This window comes from Sceloporus occidentalis, unplaced genomic scaffold (genome assembly GCF_023333645.1).
Source record: "Sceloporus occidentalis isolate IW3139 unplaced genomic scaffold, rSceOcc1.0.p SCAF_4, whole genome shotgun sequence".
NCBI lineage: Eukaryota > Metazoa > Chordata > Lepidosauria > Squamata > Phrynosomatidae > Sceloporus > Sceloporus occidentalis.
The window spans coordinates 175,331,611-175,352,762 of record NW_028316984.1 but is presented as its reverse complement, the minus strand read 5'-3'; the positions used below and the strand labels follow the sequence as shown (position 1 = coordinate 175,352,762).

Here is a 21,152-nt window from a genome sequence, read left to right as displayed (position 1 = left end):
TTTTGCACCTTCAAAGAAATGAAGCGTAGCATTTTCTGTGGGAACCCTTCACATCCAGTGCTCATGTTTCCTGTGATTTCCAACCATCCACTTAGTTCCTTTTCATTCGCAGTAACAGCAGCTTGATTAGGAACCTCCAATGTCATGTTAGTCTTCACATTTGGTTGCTTCCCCCCCCCCCCCCACACACACTTCATCATAGTTTTTCCCCCCATCTCATCATTATCATTTTCCATCATGGAGCCTGAGGGCTTGCAGTGTCGACAGAGTGCTATAAAAAGTGTATCAACTGCAGGGTGATACCACAGTCTCAGATAAAGTTTACCAGGCACTTAGCTAAAGTGCAGTTCATCTGAAGACATCATAAGAATGTTTGCCCTCACAAAGAAGTTGTGTCCGAAGCAGTGAGGAGCAAGTTTTTATTCCAGACCAGTGACAGCTGCTGTCTTTCATTTCATGAGACACTTCCAGTTTCAATCCAGTCTTTAAAGAAGTAATTCAGCATATCGACCCATATCACCAAAATGAATTCAGCACTTTCCATAGTTCCTTTAAAGTACAGACGAAAACCCAAAGTGAATTGTTTGCCCCATTGACATGGATGCCAGGTCCCCTCCATTTGTGACTATTTCTTCATTCTGCTGCTGGAACTCTACCACCCTCCATGATACCATAAACGTGTGTACAATCCACGTTTGAATTTCCTTCTGGAACCCAAGATACATCTCTTATACCAGGGAGATTATGACTAGACTGTGATACAGATAAAGAACAAAACTAAAAGAGAAAAAGAAAAGTGAAAAAGAAAAGAGATAAGGGACTCGGAAAGGAGGATAATTCCTTGCAGTATGGTTAAAGAAATGCCTACTAATCCTAAAACTTCATCTCAGCTTCAACCAACAGGTTAATATTGATCCTGGTGTCAGATTTCATCAACAGACCCAATCAGATCCTTCTCAATACTACAATTCCTGTGTTGCCTCCTCTGCTACAATCCACTATTCCAGTTCTAGAACAGGCACATTATCAGCTCAACATATATGGAGAAGCTGGCCAACCTCTTGATCTGCAGGACCAGTTACATCTTCAAAATGACCTTTAACATTGTGGCATCATACTCAAAGGGTGGGATCTTACATTCAGTATCCCCTTATAAAGACCATCCCTTTCATTGGACCCCTACTCACCAGTGTCTCAGTCATGGATCAGTTTCCCAGTCACCAATAGGGAGCCTTAGTGGTGCAGTGATTAAATGCCAGTACTGCAGCCAAAATGTTGTGAATTCAAACCCACAGGGCTCCAGGTTGACTCAGCCTTCCATCCTTTCATAGGCTGGAAAAATGAGTAACCAGCTTGTTGGGGGCAGTTGGCTTACACATTGTAAACCAAAACATACTGCAGAAATAATTCAGTTTGAGACCGCTTTAACTGCCCTGACTGAATGCTAGGGGAATTTAGCCTTCTCTGTCAGAGTGTTCTGGTACCATAATAAACTACAATTCCCAGGATTCCCTAGCCAAAGCAATTAAAGTGGTCTCAAGCTGGATTATTTCTTCAGTGTGTTTTGGATATAGGAAGCGGTATAGAAATATAAAATGCTATTGCTGTTTTCCTAGTCCACTAAAAGTTGGGACCACTTTAACATTTATATGCTAAAGAACAAGCCTATTGCCTGTCACTAAACCAATCCCCACATTTAACATTTTCCAGGGATTCTGCACACAGACCTGCCAACCATTAGTATTATGACTGGATGGATCTGCCTTCAGCATCATTCTCTGAACGATGCATGTGACTGTCCTCCACCACATTGGAACTAACTTCCAACTTTGTACTCAGCACTGTCATCTAATCTTTGGTCTTACTGTTCTCATTTTCTTACGGAGACTCCTTTTCTTACTGACCCCACCACTTCCAATGCAGTCACATCTTTCCCCCATAACATGCCACTCCCTGTTAGAATCATAGAATAATAGAGTTGGAAGAGACCACAAGGGCCATCCAGTCCAACCCCCTGCCATGCAGGAAATCCAAATCAAAGCATCCCCAAGAGATGGCCATCCAGCCTCCGTTTGAAGACCTCCAAGGAGTGTAGAGTTTGTTCCACTGTCGAACAGCCCTTTACTGTCATGAAGTTCCTCCTAATGTTGAGGTGGAATCTCTTTTCCTGCAGCTTGCATCCATTGCTCCTTTTCTAACTTGTCTCAGTCGGCAAATTGGCTGACAGCAATTCAGAGACCTGCAACAGTGACACTGTCCAGCTGCCAACACTGCCAGTCTAGTCTTCTCCACAAACTCAGTTTGAATCCAGAGAAAACGGAAGTACTGGTGATAGATTCCTCGGGTCCGGGCGGTGAGATTTGCCATCCCATCCTGAACGGGGTCACGCTCCCCTTGAAGGACTCGGTTCGCAGCTTGGGAGTACTCCTGGACTCGTCGCTCCAGCTGTCATCTCAGGTGGATGCGGCAGTCAGGAGTGCTTGTTATCAGCTTTGGCTGATACGCCAGCTGCGCCCCTACCTGGACCGGAGGGACCTTGAAACTGTAGTACACACTCTGGTAACCTCTCGATTGGATTTCTGCAACACGCTCTACATGGGGCAACCCTTACACCAAACCCAGAAGTTACAGTTAGTGCAAAATATGGCAGCGAGACTGGTCGCTGGGTGTTCCAGATCAGATCATATAACACCAGTCCTAAAAGATCTTCATTGGCTGCCTATGCGCTTCTGGGCTCAATACAAGTTGTTGGTTATGACCTATAAAGCCCTAAATGGCTTGGGCCCAGGGTACTTGGAGGACCGCCTCTCCCCATATAATCCGCCCCGCTCACTCAGGTCAGCAGGGAAGAATCTGCTAGAGGTCCCAACGGCATGTTATTGCAAGGACTTCGCAACGGGCCTTTTCCATCTCGGCCCCAAGTTTATGGAATAATCTTCCAGATGAGCTCCACTCCATCACATCTTTAGATACTTTTAAGAAGAACCTTAAGACCTTCTTCTTTTCTCAAGCCTTCCCCCCATGAGATGTTCTTTCATGTTTCACCCCCTCGGTTTGATGACCTTGTGATGTTTATGGATTCCCCACTCAGCTGAACCCGTTGTTTTTATTGTTATTGTGACTGTTTTTAGATACTGTTTGAATTGTTTTTATCTTGATGTATTTTTACTTAAACTTGTACGCCGCTTTGATCAAAATTGGAAAAGCGGGATATAAACCAACTATTTATTATTATTATTATTATTATTATTATTATTATTATTTAATATCTACAAGTTCTGGAAACCATGTCCTATGAGGAACAACTCAGGGAGCTGGGGATGTTTAGCCTGGAGAAAAGAAGGTTAAGAGGTGATATGATAGCCCTGTTTAAATATTTGAAAGGAAGTCATATTGAGGAGGGAGCAAGCTTGATTTCTGCTGCTCCAGAGACTAGAACCCGGAACAATGGATGCAAGCTGCAGGAAAAGAGATTCCACCTCAACATTAGGAGGAACTTCCTGACAGTAAGGGCTGTTCGACAGTGGAACACACTCCCTTGGAGTGTAGTGGAGTCTCCTTCCTTAGAGGTCTTTAAGCAGAGGTTAGATGGCCATCTGTCGGGTATGCTTTGATTTGGATTTCCTGCATGGCAGGGGGTTGGACTGGATGGCCCTTGCGGTCTCTTCCAACTCTATGATTCTTTGACTGTTTTGATAACACCAGTCTTCCTCATGCCTGTCTCATTCATCTTGAGCGTGATTGTCCTGTTCATCATTACAGGCATTTTCCTCTTCAAAATGTACTTTTCAGTAAAACAAGAATTCAGTAAAACAAGTACTTTGCAGTAAAACAGTCTAAAGGAAGAAACTAGAGTGAATCCTCAAGGCACCAATTTCGTTAACACCGGAGTTTCATTGTGAAAATTGCATCACTTCTGAGACACCACTTGCTGTAGAGACAGGTTCTCTCACTTCCTCCTCATTTAGAAGGTGATCACAGACTCATAGATTTTCCACCTCTGTATCATCCAGTGTCTGCATAGGACCACTCTCTTCACTGATGAGCAAGCCATTTAAACCATTAACAGTGTGTGACCTTCGTCTCCTATAAAAAAACGTTTTCTTCCTGGTAACGGCATCTTTCAGGAAGGGTGATGAAGTCTGCCATGAACAAGACTGGATGACATCCATTCCAGCACTTCCCCAGTGCTGGAAAAAGCTCCACTCATTGAACGTTAGGAGGTCTCTCGTATTTTAGGTTGAGCAGCACACCAGTACTTTCTAGTCCTCTCCCAGAATGTTGGTCTCCTGTATAGATCCCCCCAAACAGAGCTCCTTTAATTGGATAAAGAGAGTTATCCAGAATCCCACCTAGCCATGCACACTAGGTGGGCAGGGTTCCTGCAAAAAATAAAAATAAATGCTACACTTAGCTCTAGAAAATGCTATACTTAGCTCTGTGTGTGAGTTCACAGATCACTACCTAAAGAACCACAGTTGCAGGTAAGCAATCTGATCTTTTCTTTCCAAAATAAATTGGTCTAATTGAGAATATTTTATGTCCATCTCCCTTAGTAAACACTTCAATATATTTTTAAATATATTAAATATATTAAAGTAGACATATCACTATAAGAAAACTTTACTTCATATAGGTAATCTGATTCTTTCAGTGATTCTAGAAAACAACTGTATTTTCTATGGGGGAACTGTTACATCCGTAATTAGTGATAGATAAAGGGACTATACGTTATTATTTTCTTTCTTTCTTGACATCCATTAATCCATTCAAATCTTATTTCTGGCATTTTCTTTATAATTTTTCTCTTTCACTTTTTAGCTTCTGATTCTTCCACATCTTCATCTTTCTCAAGAACCGAATCTCTTCTCCACCTGTTTATGTCTTCTCAGTCTCCTCACCCTCATCCCAAAACTGATACCTTTGTGTGGCCCTATGCAACCAATCCAAACTGTGACCACGTTCCTGTGCCCTGCGAACCTCCACTCTGTAAACTGATTTCCTCTTTCTGATAGGCATTGTTAATTTGCTCTGTTTTGTGCTTCTGATAATCTCCATAACTGCTAAGCACCAATTCCATTTACATGTTATTGAACATGAAGGTATTTGGTATGAGTGCAGTTTACCTATTGGGATACGTATTGATTCCATTCAATAAATTATTAGGCCTTGTGGAGGTGCCAAAATTTTAGGGTGAAATACATGTTTCTGCAAATGTGCAGTAATGGTTTTAAGTGGGCATGCTATTGTGAACTTTCCAGTTTCACCAACCATGAAGGACTCAGACAATGTTTCACGAAGGGCCCACTAGGAGGCTCCATTGCTTCCCTGACAGAATACAGCAAAGGCTGTTGGCATAAGGCACTACTGCAGTATTTGTTGGGTCAGTGGCACCTGTTAGCTCAGCAGTGACAACAGTCTGTTGAACTAGGATTGGTTCCCAATGATAATTCCATTATCAAAAAAACACAAAGCAATCAAAACCAATAATGAGTCCAATGTTGGAAGACTGGCACCTAATCCTAAATAGTAAATCTGAGGTCCATTTCATCAGGTGTGTCTTTAGATGTAGACACGCAATATTTTAGGTGTGTACAAAAAACGTAAAATATAAATATGGTGGAGCTTGGATTGGGCCTGGGAGTATACCAGGATAAAGTGGATTCTGGTGTCTTGGCTCCAAGCCTGAAGTCTACATAGCTAGAGGCGAAGGAACCATAGTGTACCCTTTTAACTTCTCCCTTCCCACCTCTCTGAACCTGAAGCCTTGAACTAGGAAGAATGTAGTCCCTTTTGGAGTCAAGCTAGAGGGTTTTTTACCCATGTATTTTTGCCAACATATGAGATGTAAAGTGCACTCAGAAAACATCAAGAGCATCAATTTTGATGCTCCAGATTTGTCACTTTGACAAATTTGTCTACTGATAGGAGGAAAAAAGCAGTATTGGTAAATATTGCTTTTATTTGGTTTGTGATTAGGAAGTTGATTATCTCCTGATATTTATGCGATAGAACCACAGTTGCTTGTACTACGTTTCTTTTAGATTAATCTTTGTGTGCAGAGGGAAAAAATATTTTTCTTCCCATGTATTTAATTAATTCTGAAATGTGAGGACATTTTTTTATCAGAATTAAATATCATTTGCAGTAATTTTATTTCCTAGATATTTGTTTCAAGACAGGAATTATTTTATTCCTGCATGGTTTCCCCCCTGGTATAAATGGGTTTCATTTGTTAATTTGAGCAGAGTTGTGTGATTAAATCCTTGTCTCTGGCACAGAATTAGATGACAGGTGCTAGAAAATAAGTAGCAAAGGAGTGCAAATTAATCAGGTCACGGGGTAGTTGGATTCTATTTCAATTACACAAAGCATAGTGTTTATGCTTTTACTTTAATGCTCATTGTGTTTATTTGTTTAAGACTGTTTAAGACAGCCTGTGATCCTATGTTCTCATTATGACAGTTAAGAATATTGACTGTCTAAGAGCTGTCTGTGCTATATCTTACAGAGAGTTAAGTGAAGTTGAGATGGTAGAATTCTGCACTGTTATCATTGCATATTGCAGATTAGGCAGTGTTTATGAAATAGCAGTATGTCAAACTTATCTCTCTCTGCTAGTTTTTTTTACATGTAGTGAGTTGTTTTACATGGAGGAGCATTCAGAAAGTGGGCCTCTGGACATGGTCCAGAACATGTTTATAATTTTTAGTTTAATGTCTGGGTTTTATTATTTGCTGGTGGATCCATGCCAGTATCAGTGTTGTAGGGAATGAAAATCTATGTCAACAGAATAAAAGTAGAGCAGTTAATTGAAAGCTGGCTGTTGATTTGAGCTCCAGAGGCTTAAAAAACTGGGGCTGGCTTTTACATTGAATAATGGAACCAGTTCCACTATTAGGCAAAGTGGGGCAACCACCTCAAGTAATTTACAGCCATCTACGACCTTCCACCACAACTCTCCAAGTATTCTTGCCTTCTTGAGCTGGGCTAGCCTCAGGGGAAGGTAGTGGCAAACCTTTTCTGAACAAATCTTGCCAATAAAACCTCATGATAGGGACATCTTAGGGTTACCATAAATTAGAAATGATTTGAAGGTACACAACAACAACAGTGTACAATGTGATTGGTGTGTATTTTCACACATTCACATTAACAGTTAATTGTCTTCACTTTCCTGTGCAAATTTGCATCTATTCAGCCTCCCTCTGCCAAAAATGTGCAATCATCCAAATGCATTCAAAACAGACAGACAACTACATGTGCAATAATGTGCATTTCTGTGGATTGACACAGGTAAAAGCTACAAAGCCTTTTTCAACTGTGTTTAGTTTTTTTTTTTCCATGAGGTGTCACTGCAAAAAGCCTGAACTCCTGCAAATAGTGTGTGGCCAGATCACATTGTATTCAACTAATGGGTATTTTAAACTTGTAGACTAGCCCATGGTGCCTTAGTGGAAGCAGTACATTCTTGTTTCTGGCCAAGGCTGGCTGGCTATCTCACCTTGGCCTCGAGCAGATAAGGCAAAAGGGACGGCCAGTGGCCACTTTTGTCCCGATCAGTACAGTACCATGGTGACCAGATACCATGGTTCTGAGGCCATCCACTGCCGCAGTCCCAAACAAGCCGCTGCAAGGAGTGGATAAAATCCACTCTTTTTGTGACTGGGTTTGGGCCACCTTAGGGAGCCCGCGTGGCTTCCGCACAGTTTGGGGGCGTACATCATCTAATCACTACAGTTTCAAGCCGCGTGGAAGGTGCTCTTTTTTGCCTGTCTGTTTTGGACCCTTGTTGTCTATTCCCAACATATTCCTGGTGCTGAAATAAGCTATAACAGACATTTTGATTCACTTCTGCATGCAGAATAGGTAGGAGATTCTCATTTTCCTCAGGCATCAAAATATCTTGGATTGCCTTACTGATGAATGCTAACAGTTGATGAACTTTAGCAGTTAATTTCCTATTAAAAACTGAGCCTCTGTAAAACATGACACTATATTGTAAAATTGCTTGTTCTTGATGAAGCGGTGACTCAACAGGGACAGTGAAAAACAATGAAAACTTGCAAAAATGAAAACATAAAAATAGGTTGTCAGTTGTCAGGCTTCAGTGAAAACTCTAGTATTCGTGTGGGATTATTTTAAAAAACACAACAATATGTGATAATCCTCTCGCTCTTATTTACCTAAAAGTTGATTTTCACATTGTTTGTCTGCTGAATAAAACTGGGCTTTTCCTCTATGAGTTTATATAAGTAGAAATGGTCTAATCAATATCATTATGTGTATTCTGGGTTTTTCTTCTTCTGTATTTCTGTTTGGATATTAAAATAGCCTGAAAGATACTTAACAAATACTTCCTCAAAATTCTTCCTGAAAATATGTTTGATTTGATCTCTTTGGAAAGCAAGAAAACTGGCTTACAGTTTGAAGGTTATCAGAAGAGTTTCTGCTTTCTGTGTAATTCTATTTTATGGCTATTATTCTTTGTGATTTTAATTTGTGGTTTGATTTGTTATTTAAAGGCAACCCTCCAGATGCTTACTTTCATGGTTTTTTCTCCCTTTTTTCAGTTTGTAAGTAGTATTTACTATATAGGTCTATTTTTAAATTTCTAAAGACTTAGTAATAACACCCTCCCTTCACCACAGAATGTTAATGTTGTCCATTCGTCATGGAGGTTTGACAGCTTGCAAAGCAAGGCTGCTGCTCTTTACCCATTCAAGTCACCCTGAGGCTGTAATCCTGTGAGATCTAAATGCACTCAACTAGCACTTGAATTCAGTTATTAAAGAGGCAGTATTAATTTCTGGAGGGCTATAAATTTGAGAGCAGGCAGAAGTTAATATTAGAGATTTGTCAGTGGATTTCCTAATCCATCCAATCCATGAATTGTTTAGGCAACTACTCCAGCTCAGTTGGCTTGGCCTTTTTTAAGTCATTTGGCTAAAACTTTAAGTCTAATGTTATATTATTATTTACCAGTCATCTGCATGGTCTTCCTGCCATTCAGTATTACACTGAAATTGATTTTGACATTTTAATGGTGATATTCTTTTAATTACCAAAGAGGTTTTCATTAAATTGCAGTGTAGAAAGCTACAGTGTAAAATGTTGAAAGCTTCACTTCTTTGATACAAACAAACCATTTCCAAATATTTTAACATGTTGGAGGTGAGGGTTATTTGTTGCTGTTGTCAGAAAGTCTTCTGAGGTTTTACAATAGGCATACCTTTTTTTATTTAGTCCTACAGAAGGTACTGTCTCTTCACCTAAAGAGTGTTTTGCTTGCTTGGGCTTACAGTGCTCTGCATGTACCACATTTTTGTGTCTCATGTAAGTTGATCATTGCTGTTTTAATTTTTATTTTAGCATGTGAAATCTGACGTGTGTTTTCACCTTGCATGATTTTGCCCAGATCCATTTCATTTCATTCCTTTCCTTTGATTAACATTGTTCTCATGAAATTTGATTGAAAAGCAACTTTTCATTTTGCAGCAAGGAGAGGGTGAGCTTCTGAAGGATTTGTATAATATCAAGTAATGACTATTTCATCATTCATTTGGCAACCATAAAGATAAATATAGTTGGGGAATGTGTGACATGCTTATCATATTAAGACATAGTTATTTCCAGTCAATTGGAAACCAAGCCAAAATTGAGGTCTTTTTTTTTTTTTCCCTTTTGGTGCAGTCAGCCAATTTATCAGCTGTTCAGATATTAAAATCCCTCTCACAGTAAATAGGTGCAAAAACGCTGCAAAAATGCTGACAAATTCATTAATCACCTTGTCACAATGACAGCCTTTCTTTGTTGGTTCTTCAAATTATGGCGGATGCCTCTTGTTGAATTAAAGGATTATAAAATTAAGCCATTCAAACAAAGCACAGTTCCGTCTCAATGAATGAAATGTCAGCTCAGTGATTTTCGTTAAATTTAATAACAATTCTTGGAAAAAGTACAGGCTCAAGTGTGAGGTATTGACTCTACAGCTACAGAAATAGCTGTGAAGTATAATAAAAAGTGAGACAGCAGATGTTTCTGCCCAGACAATAGTGGGTCATCTTTTTCTTGGTGCTTTCAGGAAGTGACTTTCTGATATCTAAAAAAATTACAGAGTCAACACCAAACAGGCTGTAGGTTGTAGCAGAAAAGTCCCCAGTTGGAATAAGAATGAAGAAGCATAAATAAGAAACACTCATCTGTAGATTGCGCAACACAGTTACCTTTGAGATTAGGCAATGGTCCAGAAATCTTTGCCTTGTCCCTACTGTATTCCACACTCAAGTTCTCTGAGGTGGTAAATTTGTGTCTTGCTGTTCCACTTCAGACGGCAATTAGGGAATCACCAGATTGAATGTTCCTTGGAATAAGAGTTTCTTTTGCACACAAAACTAGAATTTGAGGAGAAATATTTTAATAAATTTGTACACTGCTGCACTCAGTCACTGGGAAGATAGGAAGTCATCTGATCATTACAAGGTCTGTCTGGGCCAATATTATCTATTACAGTTGGCACAGCTTTCCAAGGATTAAGATGGAAGTCATTTGAGTCCACACATACTGTCTGGACTGATAGATTTCAAAGGCTGCATCCACACTACAGAAATAATCCAGTTTGACCCCACTTTAACTGAAATGGCTCAGTGCTATGTAATTCTTGGAATAGCCGTTTCTGGTGCCTCAAAAACTACAGTTCCCAGAATTCCACAGCACTGAGCTATGTCACTTAAAGTGGGGTCAAACTGGATTGTTTCTGCAGTGCGGATGCAGCCAAAGAAAGATTTACCACTTCATGGCGAACATACCATATTCATAACATGTTTTGTGTCTATAGGCTTGTAAGAAGGGCCACATACATTCATTGTTTCAGGAGCTATTTAAGAATAGTTGTCCCTTAAGGCAAGGTAACCTGTTGCCCTCCAACTGTTTTGTACTATACTTTCCATATGCCTCACTCAGTGTGACCAGTCATTGTGGATTCCATTCAACATATTTGGAGGATGCCAGTTTTCTTACCTATACTTCAAAAAATAGGACTTGAACTATTTGGAACAAGAAAAGACCATAACAAGATAAGAAAGATAGCATAAAACATTATCACTCAGGTTTTGGTAGTGTATTGATGCTTAATTTTCAATTAACATGAAATCTTTAGAGAGAGAAAAAATTAAAAGAGAATACTTAATAATAGTTGCTTGTGAGCCAAAAGGGTGTGTAGCTCTGAAGCTGCTCTGCTGCTTTTGTTAGGAAGAAACCAGGACTATTTCAGTTCATTAGAAATTAGGCATTCTTAGCTTTCGGAAGAATATACTTGTGAGCATAAGTTTGTTGCAGTTCACATTTTTATTTAGACATACACTAACAAGTTGCCCTTAAAAAGTGTGTAAGAGCCATTCACTGGATTTATTTTAAGTTCTGATTGTCACTGATTGTATGGAACCATAGTATAGCTGTGAAGCCAAATGCTGGCAAGAACTTTTGATTCTTTCCCTTTACAAGGTGGCAAAAAGGATAGAGGGGAAAATAGGAACTGTACATTGTCTGGATTGCACATTCAGTCTTCAACTATCCCCTTTCTAATCTTAGATCTTTCAGTAACTGCACATTTAGCAATCCTTTTCTATTTAGGGGAGATCCTGAATATTCAATATAAGGCCTTTGGTCTGTCAGTTAAAAGTCTCAGGTGCATGAGTCCAGAAGCACTTGTATACATATAATACATATACATCTTCATTATTATTATTATTATTATTATTATTATTATCATTATTATTATTTTCATTTGGCACAACCCTGTCCAAGGTTTCTAGTTGTATGTATAGCAGTTTGGGACCTTTTTACATACTCTTCCTCCCACAAAGAGACTAGTACTGAAATGACAGTGCATCACAGTGAGCATATTGCGGTGGACATGTTCTATATTAGGAAAACATTCTTAAAATATTGCACAGAAACTGAGGCTGCATACTGTACCAGTGTAAACTCTTGATTTTCAAACAATTTGGAATAAGCTGGGTTTGTTACCTCCTTTTCCCCATCCTCTGTGGCACAAACACTCTCAGCATCCTTCTGTTTTTGACCTGAAGACTGTATCAGGACCATCATGAAATCTGGTTAAGACAACTAACTGTGGTTAGTTTTTTTGTGGGTTTTTCGGGCCATGTGGCCATGTTCTAGAAGGGTTTATTCCTGACGTTTCACTGGCATCTCTGGCATCTTCAGAGAATGCTGACCTGGAAGAGAGTGGGTATATATATATATATATATATATATATATACACACACACACACACACACACACACACACACATATATATATACTGTGTGATCCTGGGTAAGGAGAAGTGATTCCCATGTTAATCTGTGTATTGTTCGGTTGTTGATGGCCAGGCCTCAGGGTTGGAGGATATGCAAAATGTCTCCTGTCCTTCGCTGAGCACAGTGACCAAGAAAATCCAGCAAATGCTGTGCTCAGTGAAGAACAGGAGAGACCCTGTCACAGCTGCAAGAGTTTACCATATACCATGCAGCTGCGGACAAGTCTACATAGGGACCACCAAACGCAGTGTCCAAACACGAATCAAGGAATACGAGAGACACTGCAGACTGAGCCAGCCAGAAGAAACAGTAGTAGCAGAACACATTATAAACCATCCTGGGCACAAAATGCTGTTTGAAAACACTGAAATTCTGGACCATGCCAACAACTATGAGGTCAGAAGGCACAGGGAAGCCCCATTGAAATCCACAAACACATGGACAACTTCAACAGGAAAGAAGAAACTCTTAAAGTAAATAAAGTTTGGCTACCAGTCCTGAAGAACAGCAAAACCAGGATTCAACAAATGCAAATGAGAAACCACTCAGGGTCAGAGGCATTCCCAGCAGACAGTGATCACCAATTAGCAGACACTAATCCTCTTTTGCATATCCTCCTTAGGCCTGGCCATCAACAACAGAACAATACACAGATTAACATGAGAATCACTCCTCCTCACCCAGGATCACACAGTATATAGATACCCACTCTCTTCCAGGTCAGCATTTTCTGAAGATGCTAGCCACAGATGCTGGTGAAACGTCAGGAATAACCTCTTCTAGAACATGGCCACGTAGCCCGAAAAACCCACAAAAAACTATAACTGTGGTTAGTTTTAACTAATGTTAATGATGATTCTGGTGTAGTGTTTCATGGCTGTTGAGACTAGAAAAAGAAAGATAACAGATATTATACCAGTAAGAATATATACTCTCTCATAGTGGTCCCTCTTAAAATATTTATGTTAATATGCACAAGAAGTGATCACGTATATAATAGTTTGTGTCCATACACGTGGGAGAAAAGTCCCTTCTGGCATGACAGGTTGCCAATTTCCCACTGCAACCTCCTGCCTCTCCACATGCTGTTTTAGGTCTCTGAGTTTCCAGAAAAGATTTGAGGGGGCAAAAGGGCTGCACAAAGGAACAGAATGGGAAAGCTCTGATAAACAAATGGATGATGAACCAATCCAGCAAGCATATAATATCCCTAATATCCAAATCATAAACACACTTATTAAAATATGGTTTACTTTCCAGTAAACATGTGTAAAATCAAGGTAAGAGTGTGAAAAGAAACTCAGTTTCTCTGTAAGGAAGCGAGGATTTTGTAAAGGGGAAAATGTTGCAACTCCTGTGTCTTTAGAAGCTGTGAGTCAAACAGTAATCCAGGAGATATTTTTCCCTTCTATGTGCCAGGATACGTTTCGGCTGTCTAATTTTTGTTTGTCACAAAGCCACCAGAATGCTGCTACACAGTAAAGTTCTGAATAGATGTAAAATCTGTGGTGGCAAATAAATAAGATGTTCCAGGAGAAACATTTTATATTTTGGGAAGGCAAATATACGTATGAGCAGTGTTCCAAAATTGCCATTAAAGAAATAAAAGAAGGTGATTAGATTGTATGCCAGTTTATTTGTAGCTTGACGAGATATTCATCTTTCTCCTCTTCTTGCAAAAACGTACGATGCTTTTATTTTGTTTGGTTACCTAAGCCTTTGAGAAATTTGTATATATATTATACTTGAAAAGTCTGTTTAATGAACATGATATCTGAAGAGGAGCAGTAAAGCTTGCCCACAAATTGCTACACTTCTAGATATTTTACGTATACAGTAGAGTCTTGATTATCCGACATAAATGGGACCAGCTTGTAGTCGGATAACTGAATATGTCAGATAATCCAGACTTCCCCCCTCCCCTTCTCCCCACGGGTGCTAGCGCTGGAGCAGGCACCGCGCGGGGAAAAGGGAAGGGGGCAGGGCTCCCTCCTTTCCCTTCTCCCTGCGAGTGCCAGCATTGGCCAGGCACCCGCGAAGAGAAGGGGATGGGGCGGGGCCGCCTCCTCTTCTCCCTTCCTTCTTACGGGTGCAGCCACCCACCCACGGGGAGGAAGGGACTGGTGGGGGCCGCCTCCTCCACTTCTCCCCAGGACTGCTAGGCAACCGCGGGGAGAAAGGGACGGGACTGCAAGCCCCAGCGGGTCTCGCTCCCGGAAGTCCCACCCCTTTCCCCTCGGCGGCCTCCCTGATTGGTTGGGAGGCTGGTAAGGGGCGGGACTTCCGGTCACAAAGCCCCCTGGGGCTTGTAGGCGTCCGAAAGTCCCGCCCCTTCCCAGCCTCCCAACTAATCAGGGAGGCTGCCAAGGGGAAAGGGGGTGGCGAGCTGAGGGACTTTTGTCCCCAATCCGACGTCCCATGCTTCTCACGAAGAAGCATGGGACGTCAGATAATCCAGAGTGTCGGTTAACCAAAGGTCGGTTAACCGAGACTCTACTGTATTATAACTGCAACTAGTAGTCTATTTGTGTACTGTTTGGTACTCAGTGCTTATGTTGAACAACAACAATAATTAATTAATAACAGATAAAATATTAAGGAAAGGAAAGAGTGTAACACAGATCAGATTTGTAAACTGATTACAAACAAGATTTTTTTTTCTTTAGTTAAAATTCTGTTTTGGAAGAAGTATCCATTCTGTTCACTTCTCAAGCTCTTATTATTGGTGCTTGAGTGAACTTTGTTGTCTCAGTAGCTTAACTGGTTTCTGTTCAGGAAAATATTCAGATCATTTTGTATGCATTAGTTATTTTGATTTGGCTATTACTGTCCTTTAAAAGTCACTCTCTTGGGGGGAGGGAATGCAGCAGCTACTACCACAATAGAACAAATACTGTAGTAACATTTACATCATATCATGTCATCCAAATTTCCTTAGATCCTAAACTGTGTGTGTCAATATGCAGAACTTTCATACTTGCAAATTAGTAGTTTTGCTGTGGCTGCTCCAATCTCTATCATGTTGGCTGGTAAACTGGGATTTTGATGCAGGTTCACTAACATTTAACATGATACTGTAATTAGAAGGGGATTTTTTTTAAAGATTTTATAACACCTTTGCATTGTACAGAGGTAAGATGAAGAACAGAAAACAACATGCAGAAGCCTAGCCTCCCTCCTCCATATAATTTATTTTTTATTACTTCCACAGGTTCAGTCCATGCGACATCAATAGCAGCCTCTAGAGTGGAGCAGGCATTGTCAGAGGTTGCCTCATCTTTGCAGAGCAGCACTCCGAAGCAAGGTCCTCTGCATCCTTGGATGACTCTGGCTCAAATCTGGCTCCATGCAGGTAATGGGACATAGCTGCTGTTTTCTTTTCCTGCTCATTAGCTACAGGAATTTGTATTCATTGCATTCAGCAGGCCAGAATGTTTTATTGTGTATCAGGTAAAAGCACAGCTTTTAAGGACACTTATTCAGTATGTGGCATTTTGTTTCATTTCAAGACAAGCACATTGTATGTTTAATTTATGAAACAGCAGTCTAGGGGAGGATGGCATTTAGTATTTAACAACCTTGTCAGAAGGTTGACCGCCCCTCTTCTCAACTGCTGCTCAGGTTTTGTTAAGTCATGGAAATGTAAAGTGTCTCATTGAAAATTAAATGTGACATTGTTTTGTTGAACTTTAATCTGACATTTTGGTTGAATTGTACAATTGGGAAGGGACATCACAAAACATGGATTTTAGACAAAAGGAGAAATGCCATCTGAAACTTTGTTAATTTTTTTTCTCAAACTGCAAAATAAAACAACGAAAACTACTTTCTGTGGGGAAACTGGGAAGAATGTAGATATTTTATCTTGATATTTTGATATTTTAATAACTTGGTGTTATTTTAATAAATGTTGCTTTTTGTAAGTTAAGTTTGAATCATGATCATTTTGATCCAAAACTAACAAGCAGATGCCTCTCATAATGTATTCATTGCAAATTTTGGACAGCAAGCAGAGGATCAAATCTGTGAATGATTTCCTCACATATAATATTGTCTCTACGGATACCTCAGCATTTGATTGAAGTAGAATTTAGTCCATAAAGTTTATGATAAATAAAGCTTGTTGGTCTTTAAGGTGCCATGAGACTTGGGGTTCGATTTTTGTTGTTATTTTTGTCACTACATAGTAAGCAACGATGTTGAGAAAGGTCTGGCCTAAGCTTTCAGCAATATGCTAGTTTTAAAAAGAAGCTATTAAGCAAAGTAGCAAATGCAATTACCTGCAGTTGGAACTGGTGTAGGCCAGCACCTCCTATCATAAATACATATTTTTACCTTGAGCAGATCTATCTGTGCTTGTTTACTTTAGACTGTTTATCTTCAGCCAAAGGGTGTCAGCCCAGATAGGTTGAGAGAAACTAAGAATAAAACTAGAAAATATATTTAAAACTTTTTTTTTTTTTTGCAAATATGCTTGCTCAGGGGATGAAAAATACCTGCTTGTCATAGCACATGATTTTTTTTTACCTACACATCTTTCATTATGTGTGTTTTAGTTTATGATTAGTAATTAGAAGGTAAATCTAGGATTATCTTGCAGGTCTGATTGTTGAGGTCCATACCTCTGAGGAAATCCCATTGTGGTTAACTATAGGGAACATAAAGGTAAAGGTTTTCCCTTGACGATATTGTCTAGTCATGTCTGACTGTAGGGGACAGTGCTCATCTCCAATACTACTCTGAAGAGCCATCATTGTCAAAGACAACTCTGTGATCATGTGGCCAGCATGACTGCACTGTTACCTTCCCAGCAAAGTGGTACCTATTTATCTACTTGCACATTTATATGCTTTCAAATTGCTAGGTTGGCAGAAGCTAAGACTAGTGACAGGAGCTCACTCTGTCATGTGGTATTTGGGCAATACAATACATTCCCCTTAATGTCTAGGTCATGGATGGAGAAAGTGTGGTCTGTTAATCACGTGTGGCCCACAGGCCATAGGCAGAGCAACCAGATTCCACGTTTGCATCTCCAAAGCTTCCAACAGTCCTCCAAAGCCCCCAACCCCCACTTTAAATAGTGCGATTTTGGGGTGAAAATCAGCTTAAATTGTACCCAAATCCCCCTCAAATACATGTAAAAATGCAAAACTCCATCCTCAACCCCCTCAGCCCCCTTTCTTAAATACCATATTATCCCTGTCTCATTTTCAAAATGATGACATGAAGTGGAAACTGCAGGGGAAACAGAGGAGAATGATGTTATTTTGGCATATTCGTGGTATATATCCTGCAGGAGATTAGAAATGGAAAATTAGCCCCTGGATCCCTGTGCATTCACCCACCCTGGTTTAGATGGACCCTCAAGTTCTAGCCCCCATGGAGTCATAAAACACATCTTATTGTAATCTATGTCAGAGTACAATATCCAAAATCTAGAAAACAGTAATACCTTTATTGGGCTAATCGAAATGCACAATGTACATGTTGCAAGCTTTCAAAGGTCCGCTGGCTTCTTTATCTGCAAAGGTATTAAAAATCATACAGGAGAAAGAAAGAAAAATATTAGTCATACCAGTAGTTTTCCCCCCCATTGCTGGCTATTATCAGATGATAGAGGTTGCTGGCATGTCTGTTAGTTTTGGGAATGCAATGCAGAGCTGTATGTTTGGGGAGCTTTTAATAGAAATTAGGCTCTGGAAGTCCCTGACAATAGAGACAAAGCTCGTCCCCATGTTTTGGGCTATCAAACGGAGTTATAGTTGAAGGGGGTCTGGTGTCTGTTTTTTAATTAATGTGATTACTTGAGTTTTAACCTGTTTTATGTAATTGCACCTTTGAAATAAGAAAAAAGAGCAAAAACAGTAGTATGGAGTAGTTCTGTAAACTATTGCAGGTATAAAAGGAGCACAGTTCTGAAACAGATTTTAAAAATCAGTGGGAGACAAATGCATGCATATTGTGTAAAAACTTCATTGTATTTCAAAAGACTTTTAAATAGTTTTAAATATGCAGTAAAAAGTTTGTGTTATCAGAGGCTTCCTGACACTTTGCCTCCAGTCTTTCAACTTAAACATGCTTCATTTATAAAGACAGAGATTGTTGAAAGAATTATGCCAATGATTCTGGTCGATGTATGGAAGTATGTTATCTGCATGCTCCTCTTCAAGGACCATGGGTTTTTTGGAGGGGAGATCTGAAGTGAATTCAGAAGTGCCTTCTCATGGGGAAAGAGCTTTTAATAAGTGTCCTATTTTGTCTGGATGTGTGTGTGTTTTTAATGGGTATACTTTTAAATTACTTTCAGTTCTATTGACAATTTAATTAGATTTTCACTTTTGTGTGTTTTACTAATATGAACTTTCATTTGCACCGTTTCCAACTTTTGTAAGCCACCTTGAGTCATGAGTTTGCAGAAAAGGCAAGATAAAAGCACTACGACCGCAGCAACAACAACAACTACTACTACTACTGACCTTCCACTCAAATTAGTTTTTCTTGTCCTTCCTTTTAAAAAAAAAGAATATTAGCTGTGTCTTTATGACCCAGACAGGAAGACTAGTCTGCTCAGTTGGTGACTGGTAATTGTAGACATGAGAGTACACAGGATTTTAATCCACTTACCCTCATGCCATGTCTTTTTCTTTTCTGCTTCAAATTTTGAAAATCTAATAAAAACTCAATTACATATAGTGGCTAAATTCACCAGTCATTTTATTAAGACACCATAAATATTATTTAGGCTTTGAACTAGATCAGTGTCTTGTGTATACACATGGTGTGAAAAACATGTGACTTAATTGTAATTAAGAAATGAACTCGAATATTTTTGAAAGGAAATAAGAAACTTACATGCATTATAAAATAAAAGGAAGAAACTAAAGGAGACAAAGTACAGTAGAGCCTCGGGTTACGAAATTAATTCGTTCCGCGGCCGCATTCGTAACCCGAACGGCTTTCGCAAGCCGAATCCCCATAGCCGCTAATGGGGAAAAGCCGCGATTTGGTGTAAAATCGCGCCGAAAAGCACCAAAAGTTTTTTCGGGACCCGAAAAAACTTTCGTAACCCGGATCAATAATTTCCTATGGGTTTTTTTCGGGTCCTGAAAAATTCGTAACCCGGGTATTTCGTATCCCGAGGTTCCACTGTATTAAAAAATTGAAATACCTTATAATGGAGGCCTTGTATTTCTAAGCCTGGCAAAAGATACCCCACCCACCCCATTAACTCTTTATTTTTTTCAAGATTCCTTCATTCCAAGCTATAAAGTTCTGTCTACTATACGTATATTGTTTGGAATTCTGGACAACTCAGTGTTCAGTGTGCTATGTTTAAATAGGTATCTGGAAAATTCTTATTTTCAGATAGAAACTCTTGATCAGCCAAGAGGGCCTTTTTGAATTTCTTCTGTTACTTTTCTGGTTTCAGAAACATTTCCTGCTAAAATTGATATATAGGCCTTTTTAAGCCAGTGAGGAAAAGGAGCAACTCATTCACCCAAATGAGTGTCCTTCTGATGTGACTGTCAGCTTCCATTTGCCCAAGAAAGCAGCATGGATGATGGGCAAGTGATGGTTGTAATCCAAACATCTGGAGAGCACCATGTTGGGGAAGGTGGCATTATACCATCATTAAAGTCTGGAAAAATGAGAGTTTTCTATTTAGTGTAAATGTTGGGAGAAATGACTTGCCTTTATTTAGTGATAGGAAATTCACATTCTGTTTCCCTTGTATAAGACAATATATCAAAACAAGAGACTGGAAAAATACATTCATGCTGTCAGAATAGAGGCTTTTAATTATGTTATAGATATATGTGAAGTTGCTCAGGTTAAGTTGACCAAACTTCAGAAATACACCCAATCCTATAACACCAACTGAGCAGGACAAGTAGATTATATTCTATACTGTATATGACTGTGTCCCTGAAGAACAAAAATAGCAGGGACTAAATGCTCCTTTAGCTAGAAGCAACATGTGCGATTTTACTCTTTGCCATTATGCATCATCTGTTCCAATCCTCCGTCCTGGAAATGAATCAGTGGTGAGCCAGGGGCCTCTTCACTCAAATTAAGCTCAGGCTATTTCTTTTCCCACCCTTATCTTTCATGCCTTTGAATTCACAAAACCTTGTGTTTGAAGATTATAATGTAATGTAGCATTTAATTGAAATGAAATCTCTGCCTGGAGTTAGCTTCCTCAAAAAAAGAAGTTATCATGTAAGCAAGAGAGCAGTAATAATTAGAAGAGACTAATTCATTCTTCTCTCCTCTTCTTCCTCTTGGCAGCTGAGGTATACATAGGAATTGGAAAACCCGCAGAAGCCACAGCATGTACTCAGGAGGCTGCCAACCTCTTCCCAATGTCTCACAATGTCCTCTACATGAGAGGTCAAGTGGCAGAACTTCGGGGAAATATTGATGAAGCCAAACGCTGGTATGAAGAGGCCTTATCTATCAGCCCTACCCATGTGAAAAGTATGCAGAGATTGGTAAGTGCAATTTATACAGCATAGTATATGTGAAGCACTTTGGACACTCAACAAGAGCTTTAATGAAATGGTGTTGGTGATTTGTTGATATTGTTACCCTAAAAGGTGGGTAGGACTTGGGGTCCTCACCAATAGTGTCAGCATCTCCTTGGTATTTTGAGGGAATTATTAGCTGAAAAGGAGGCCTGTGAGAGGAGGGTAATTTAGGGATCTTTTCACCTTTGTATATGAGTACTATCTGCAGAGAAACTCTAGTTTTAACAAATAGAAATGTTTTTATTTAGGAATGTGGAAGGGTTCACACACACATACAACCGCAGTTCAACCTTAAGAACCATA

The 21,152-nt window shown here is 39.7% G+C and overlaps 1 protein-coding gene across 4 annotated transcripts in view; it reads left to right on the top strand.

Annotated features, from left to right (window-relative positions):
- TTC7B (tetratricopeptide repeat domain 7B) overlaps window positions 1–21,152 on the top strand; it is a 148,372-nt gene that overhangs the window by 101,685 nt on the left and 25,535 nt on the right. For 2 of the 4 annotated variants that reach the window (XM_089522385.1, XM_089522384.1), the window contains 3 exons: window positions 4,822–4,989; window positions 15,533–15,673; window positions 20,611–20,813. In XM_089522385.1, the coding sequence (XP_089378511.1) occupies window positions 4,822–4,989; window positions 15,533–15,673; window positions 20,611–20,813 (512 nt within the window). The remainder of the gene's footprint in view (window positions 1–4,821; window positions 4,990–15,532; window positions 15,674–20,610; window positions 20,814–21,152) is intronic. The other 2 variants (XM_089522388.1, XM_089522387.1) reach the window with 1 other exon arrangement.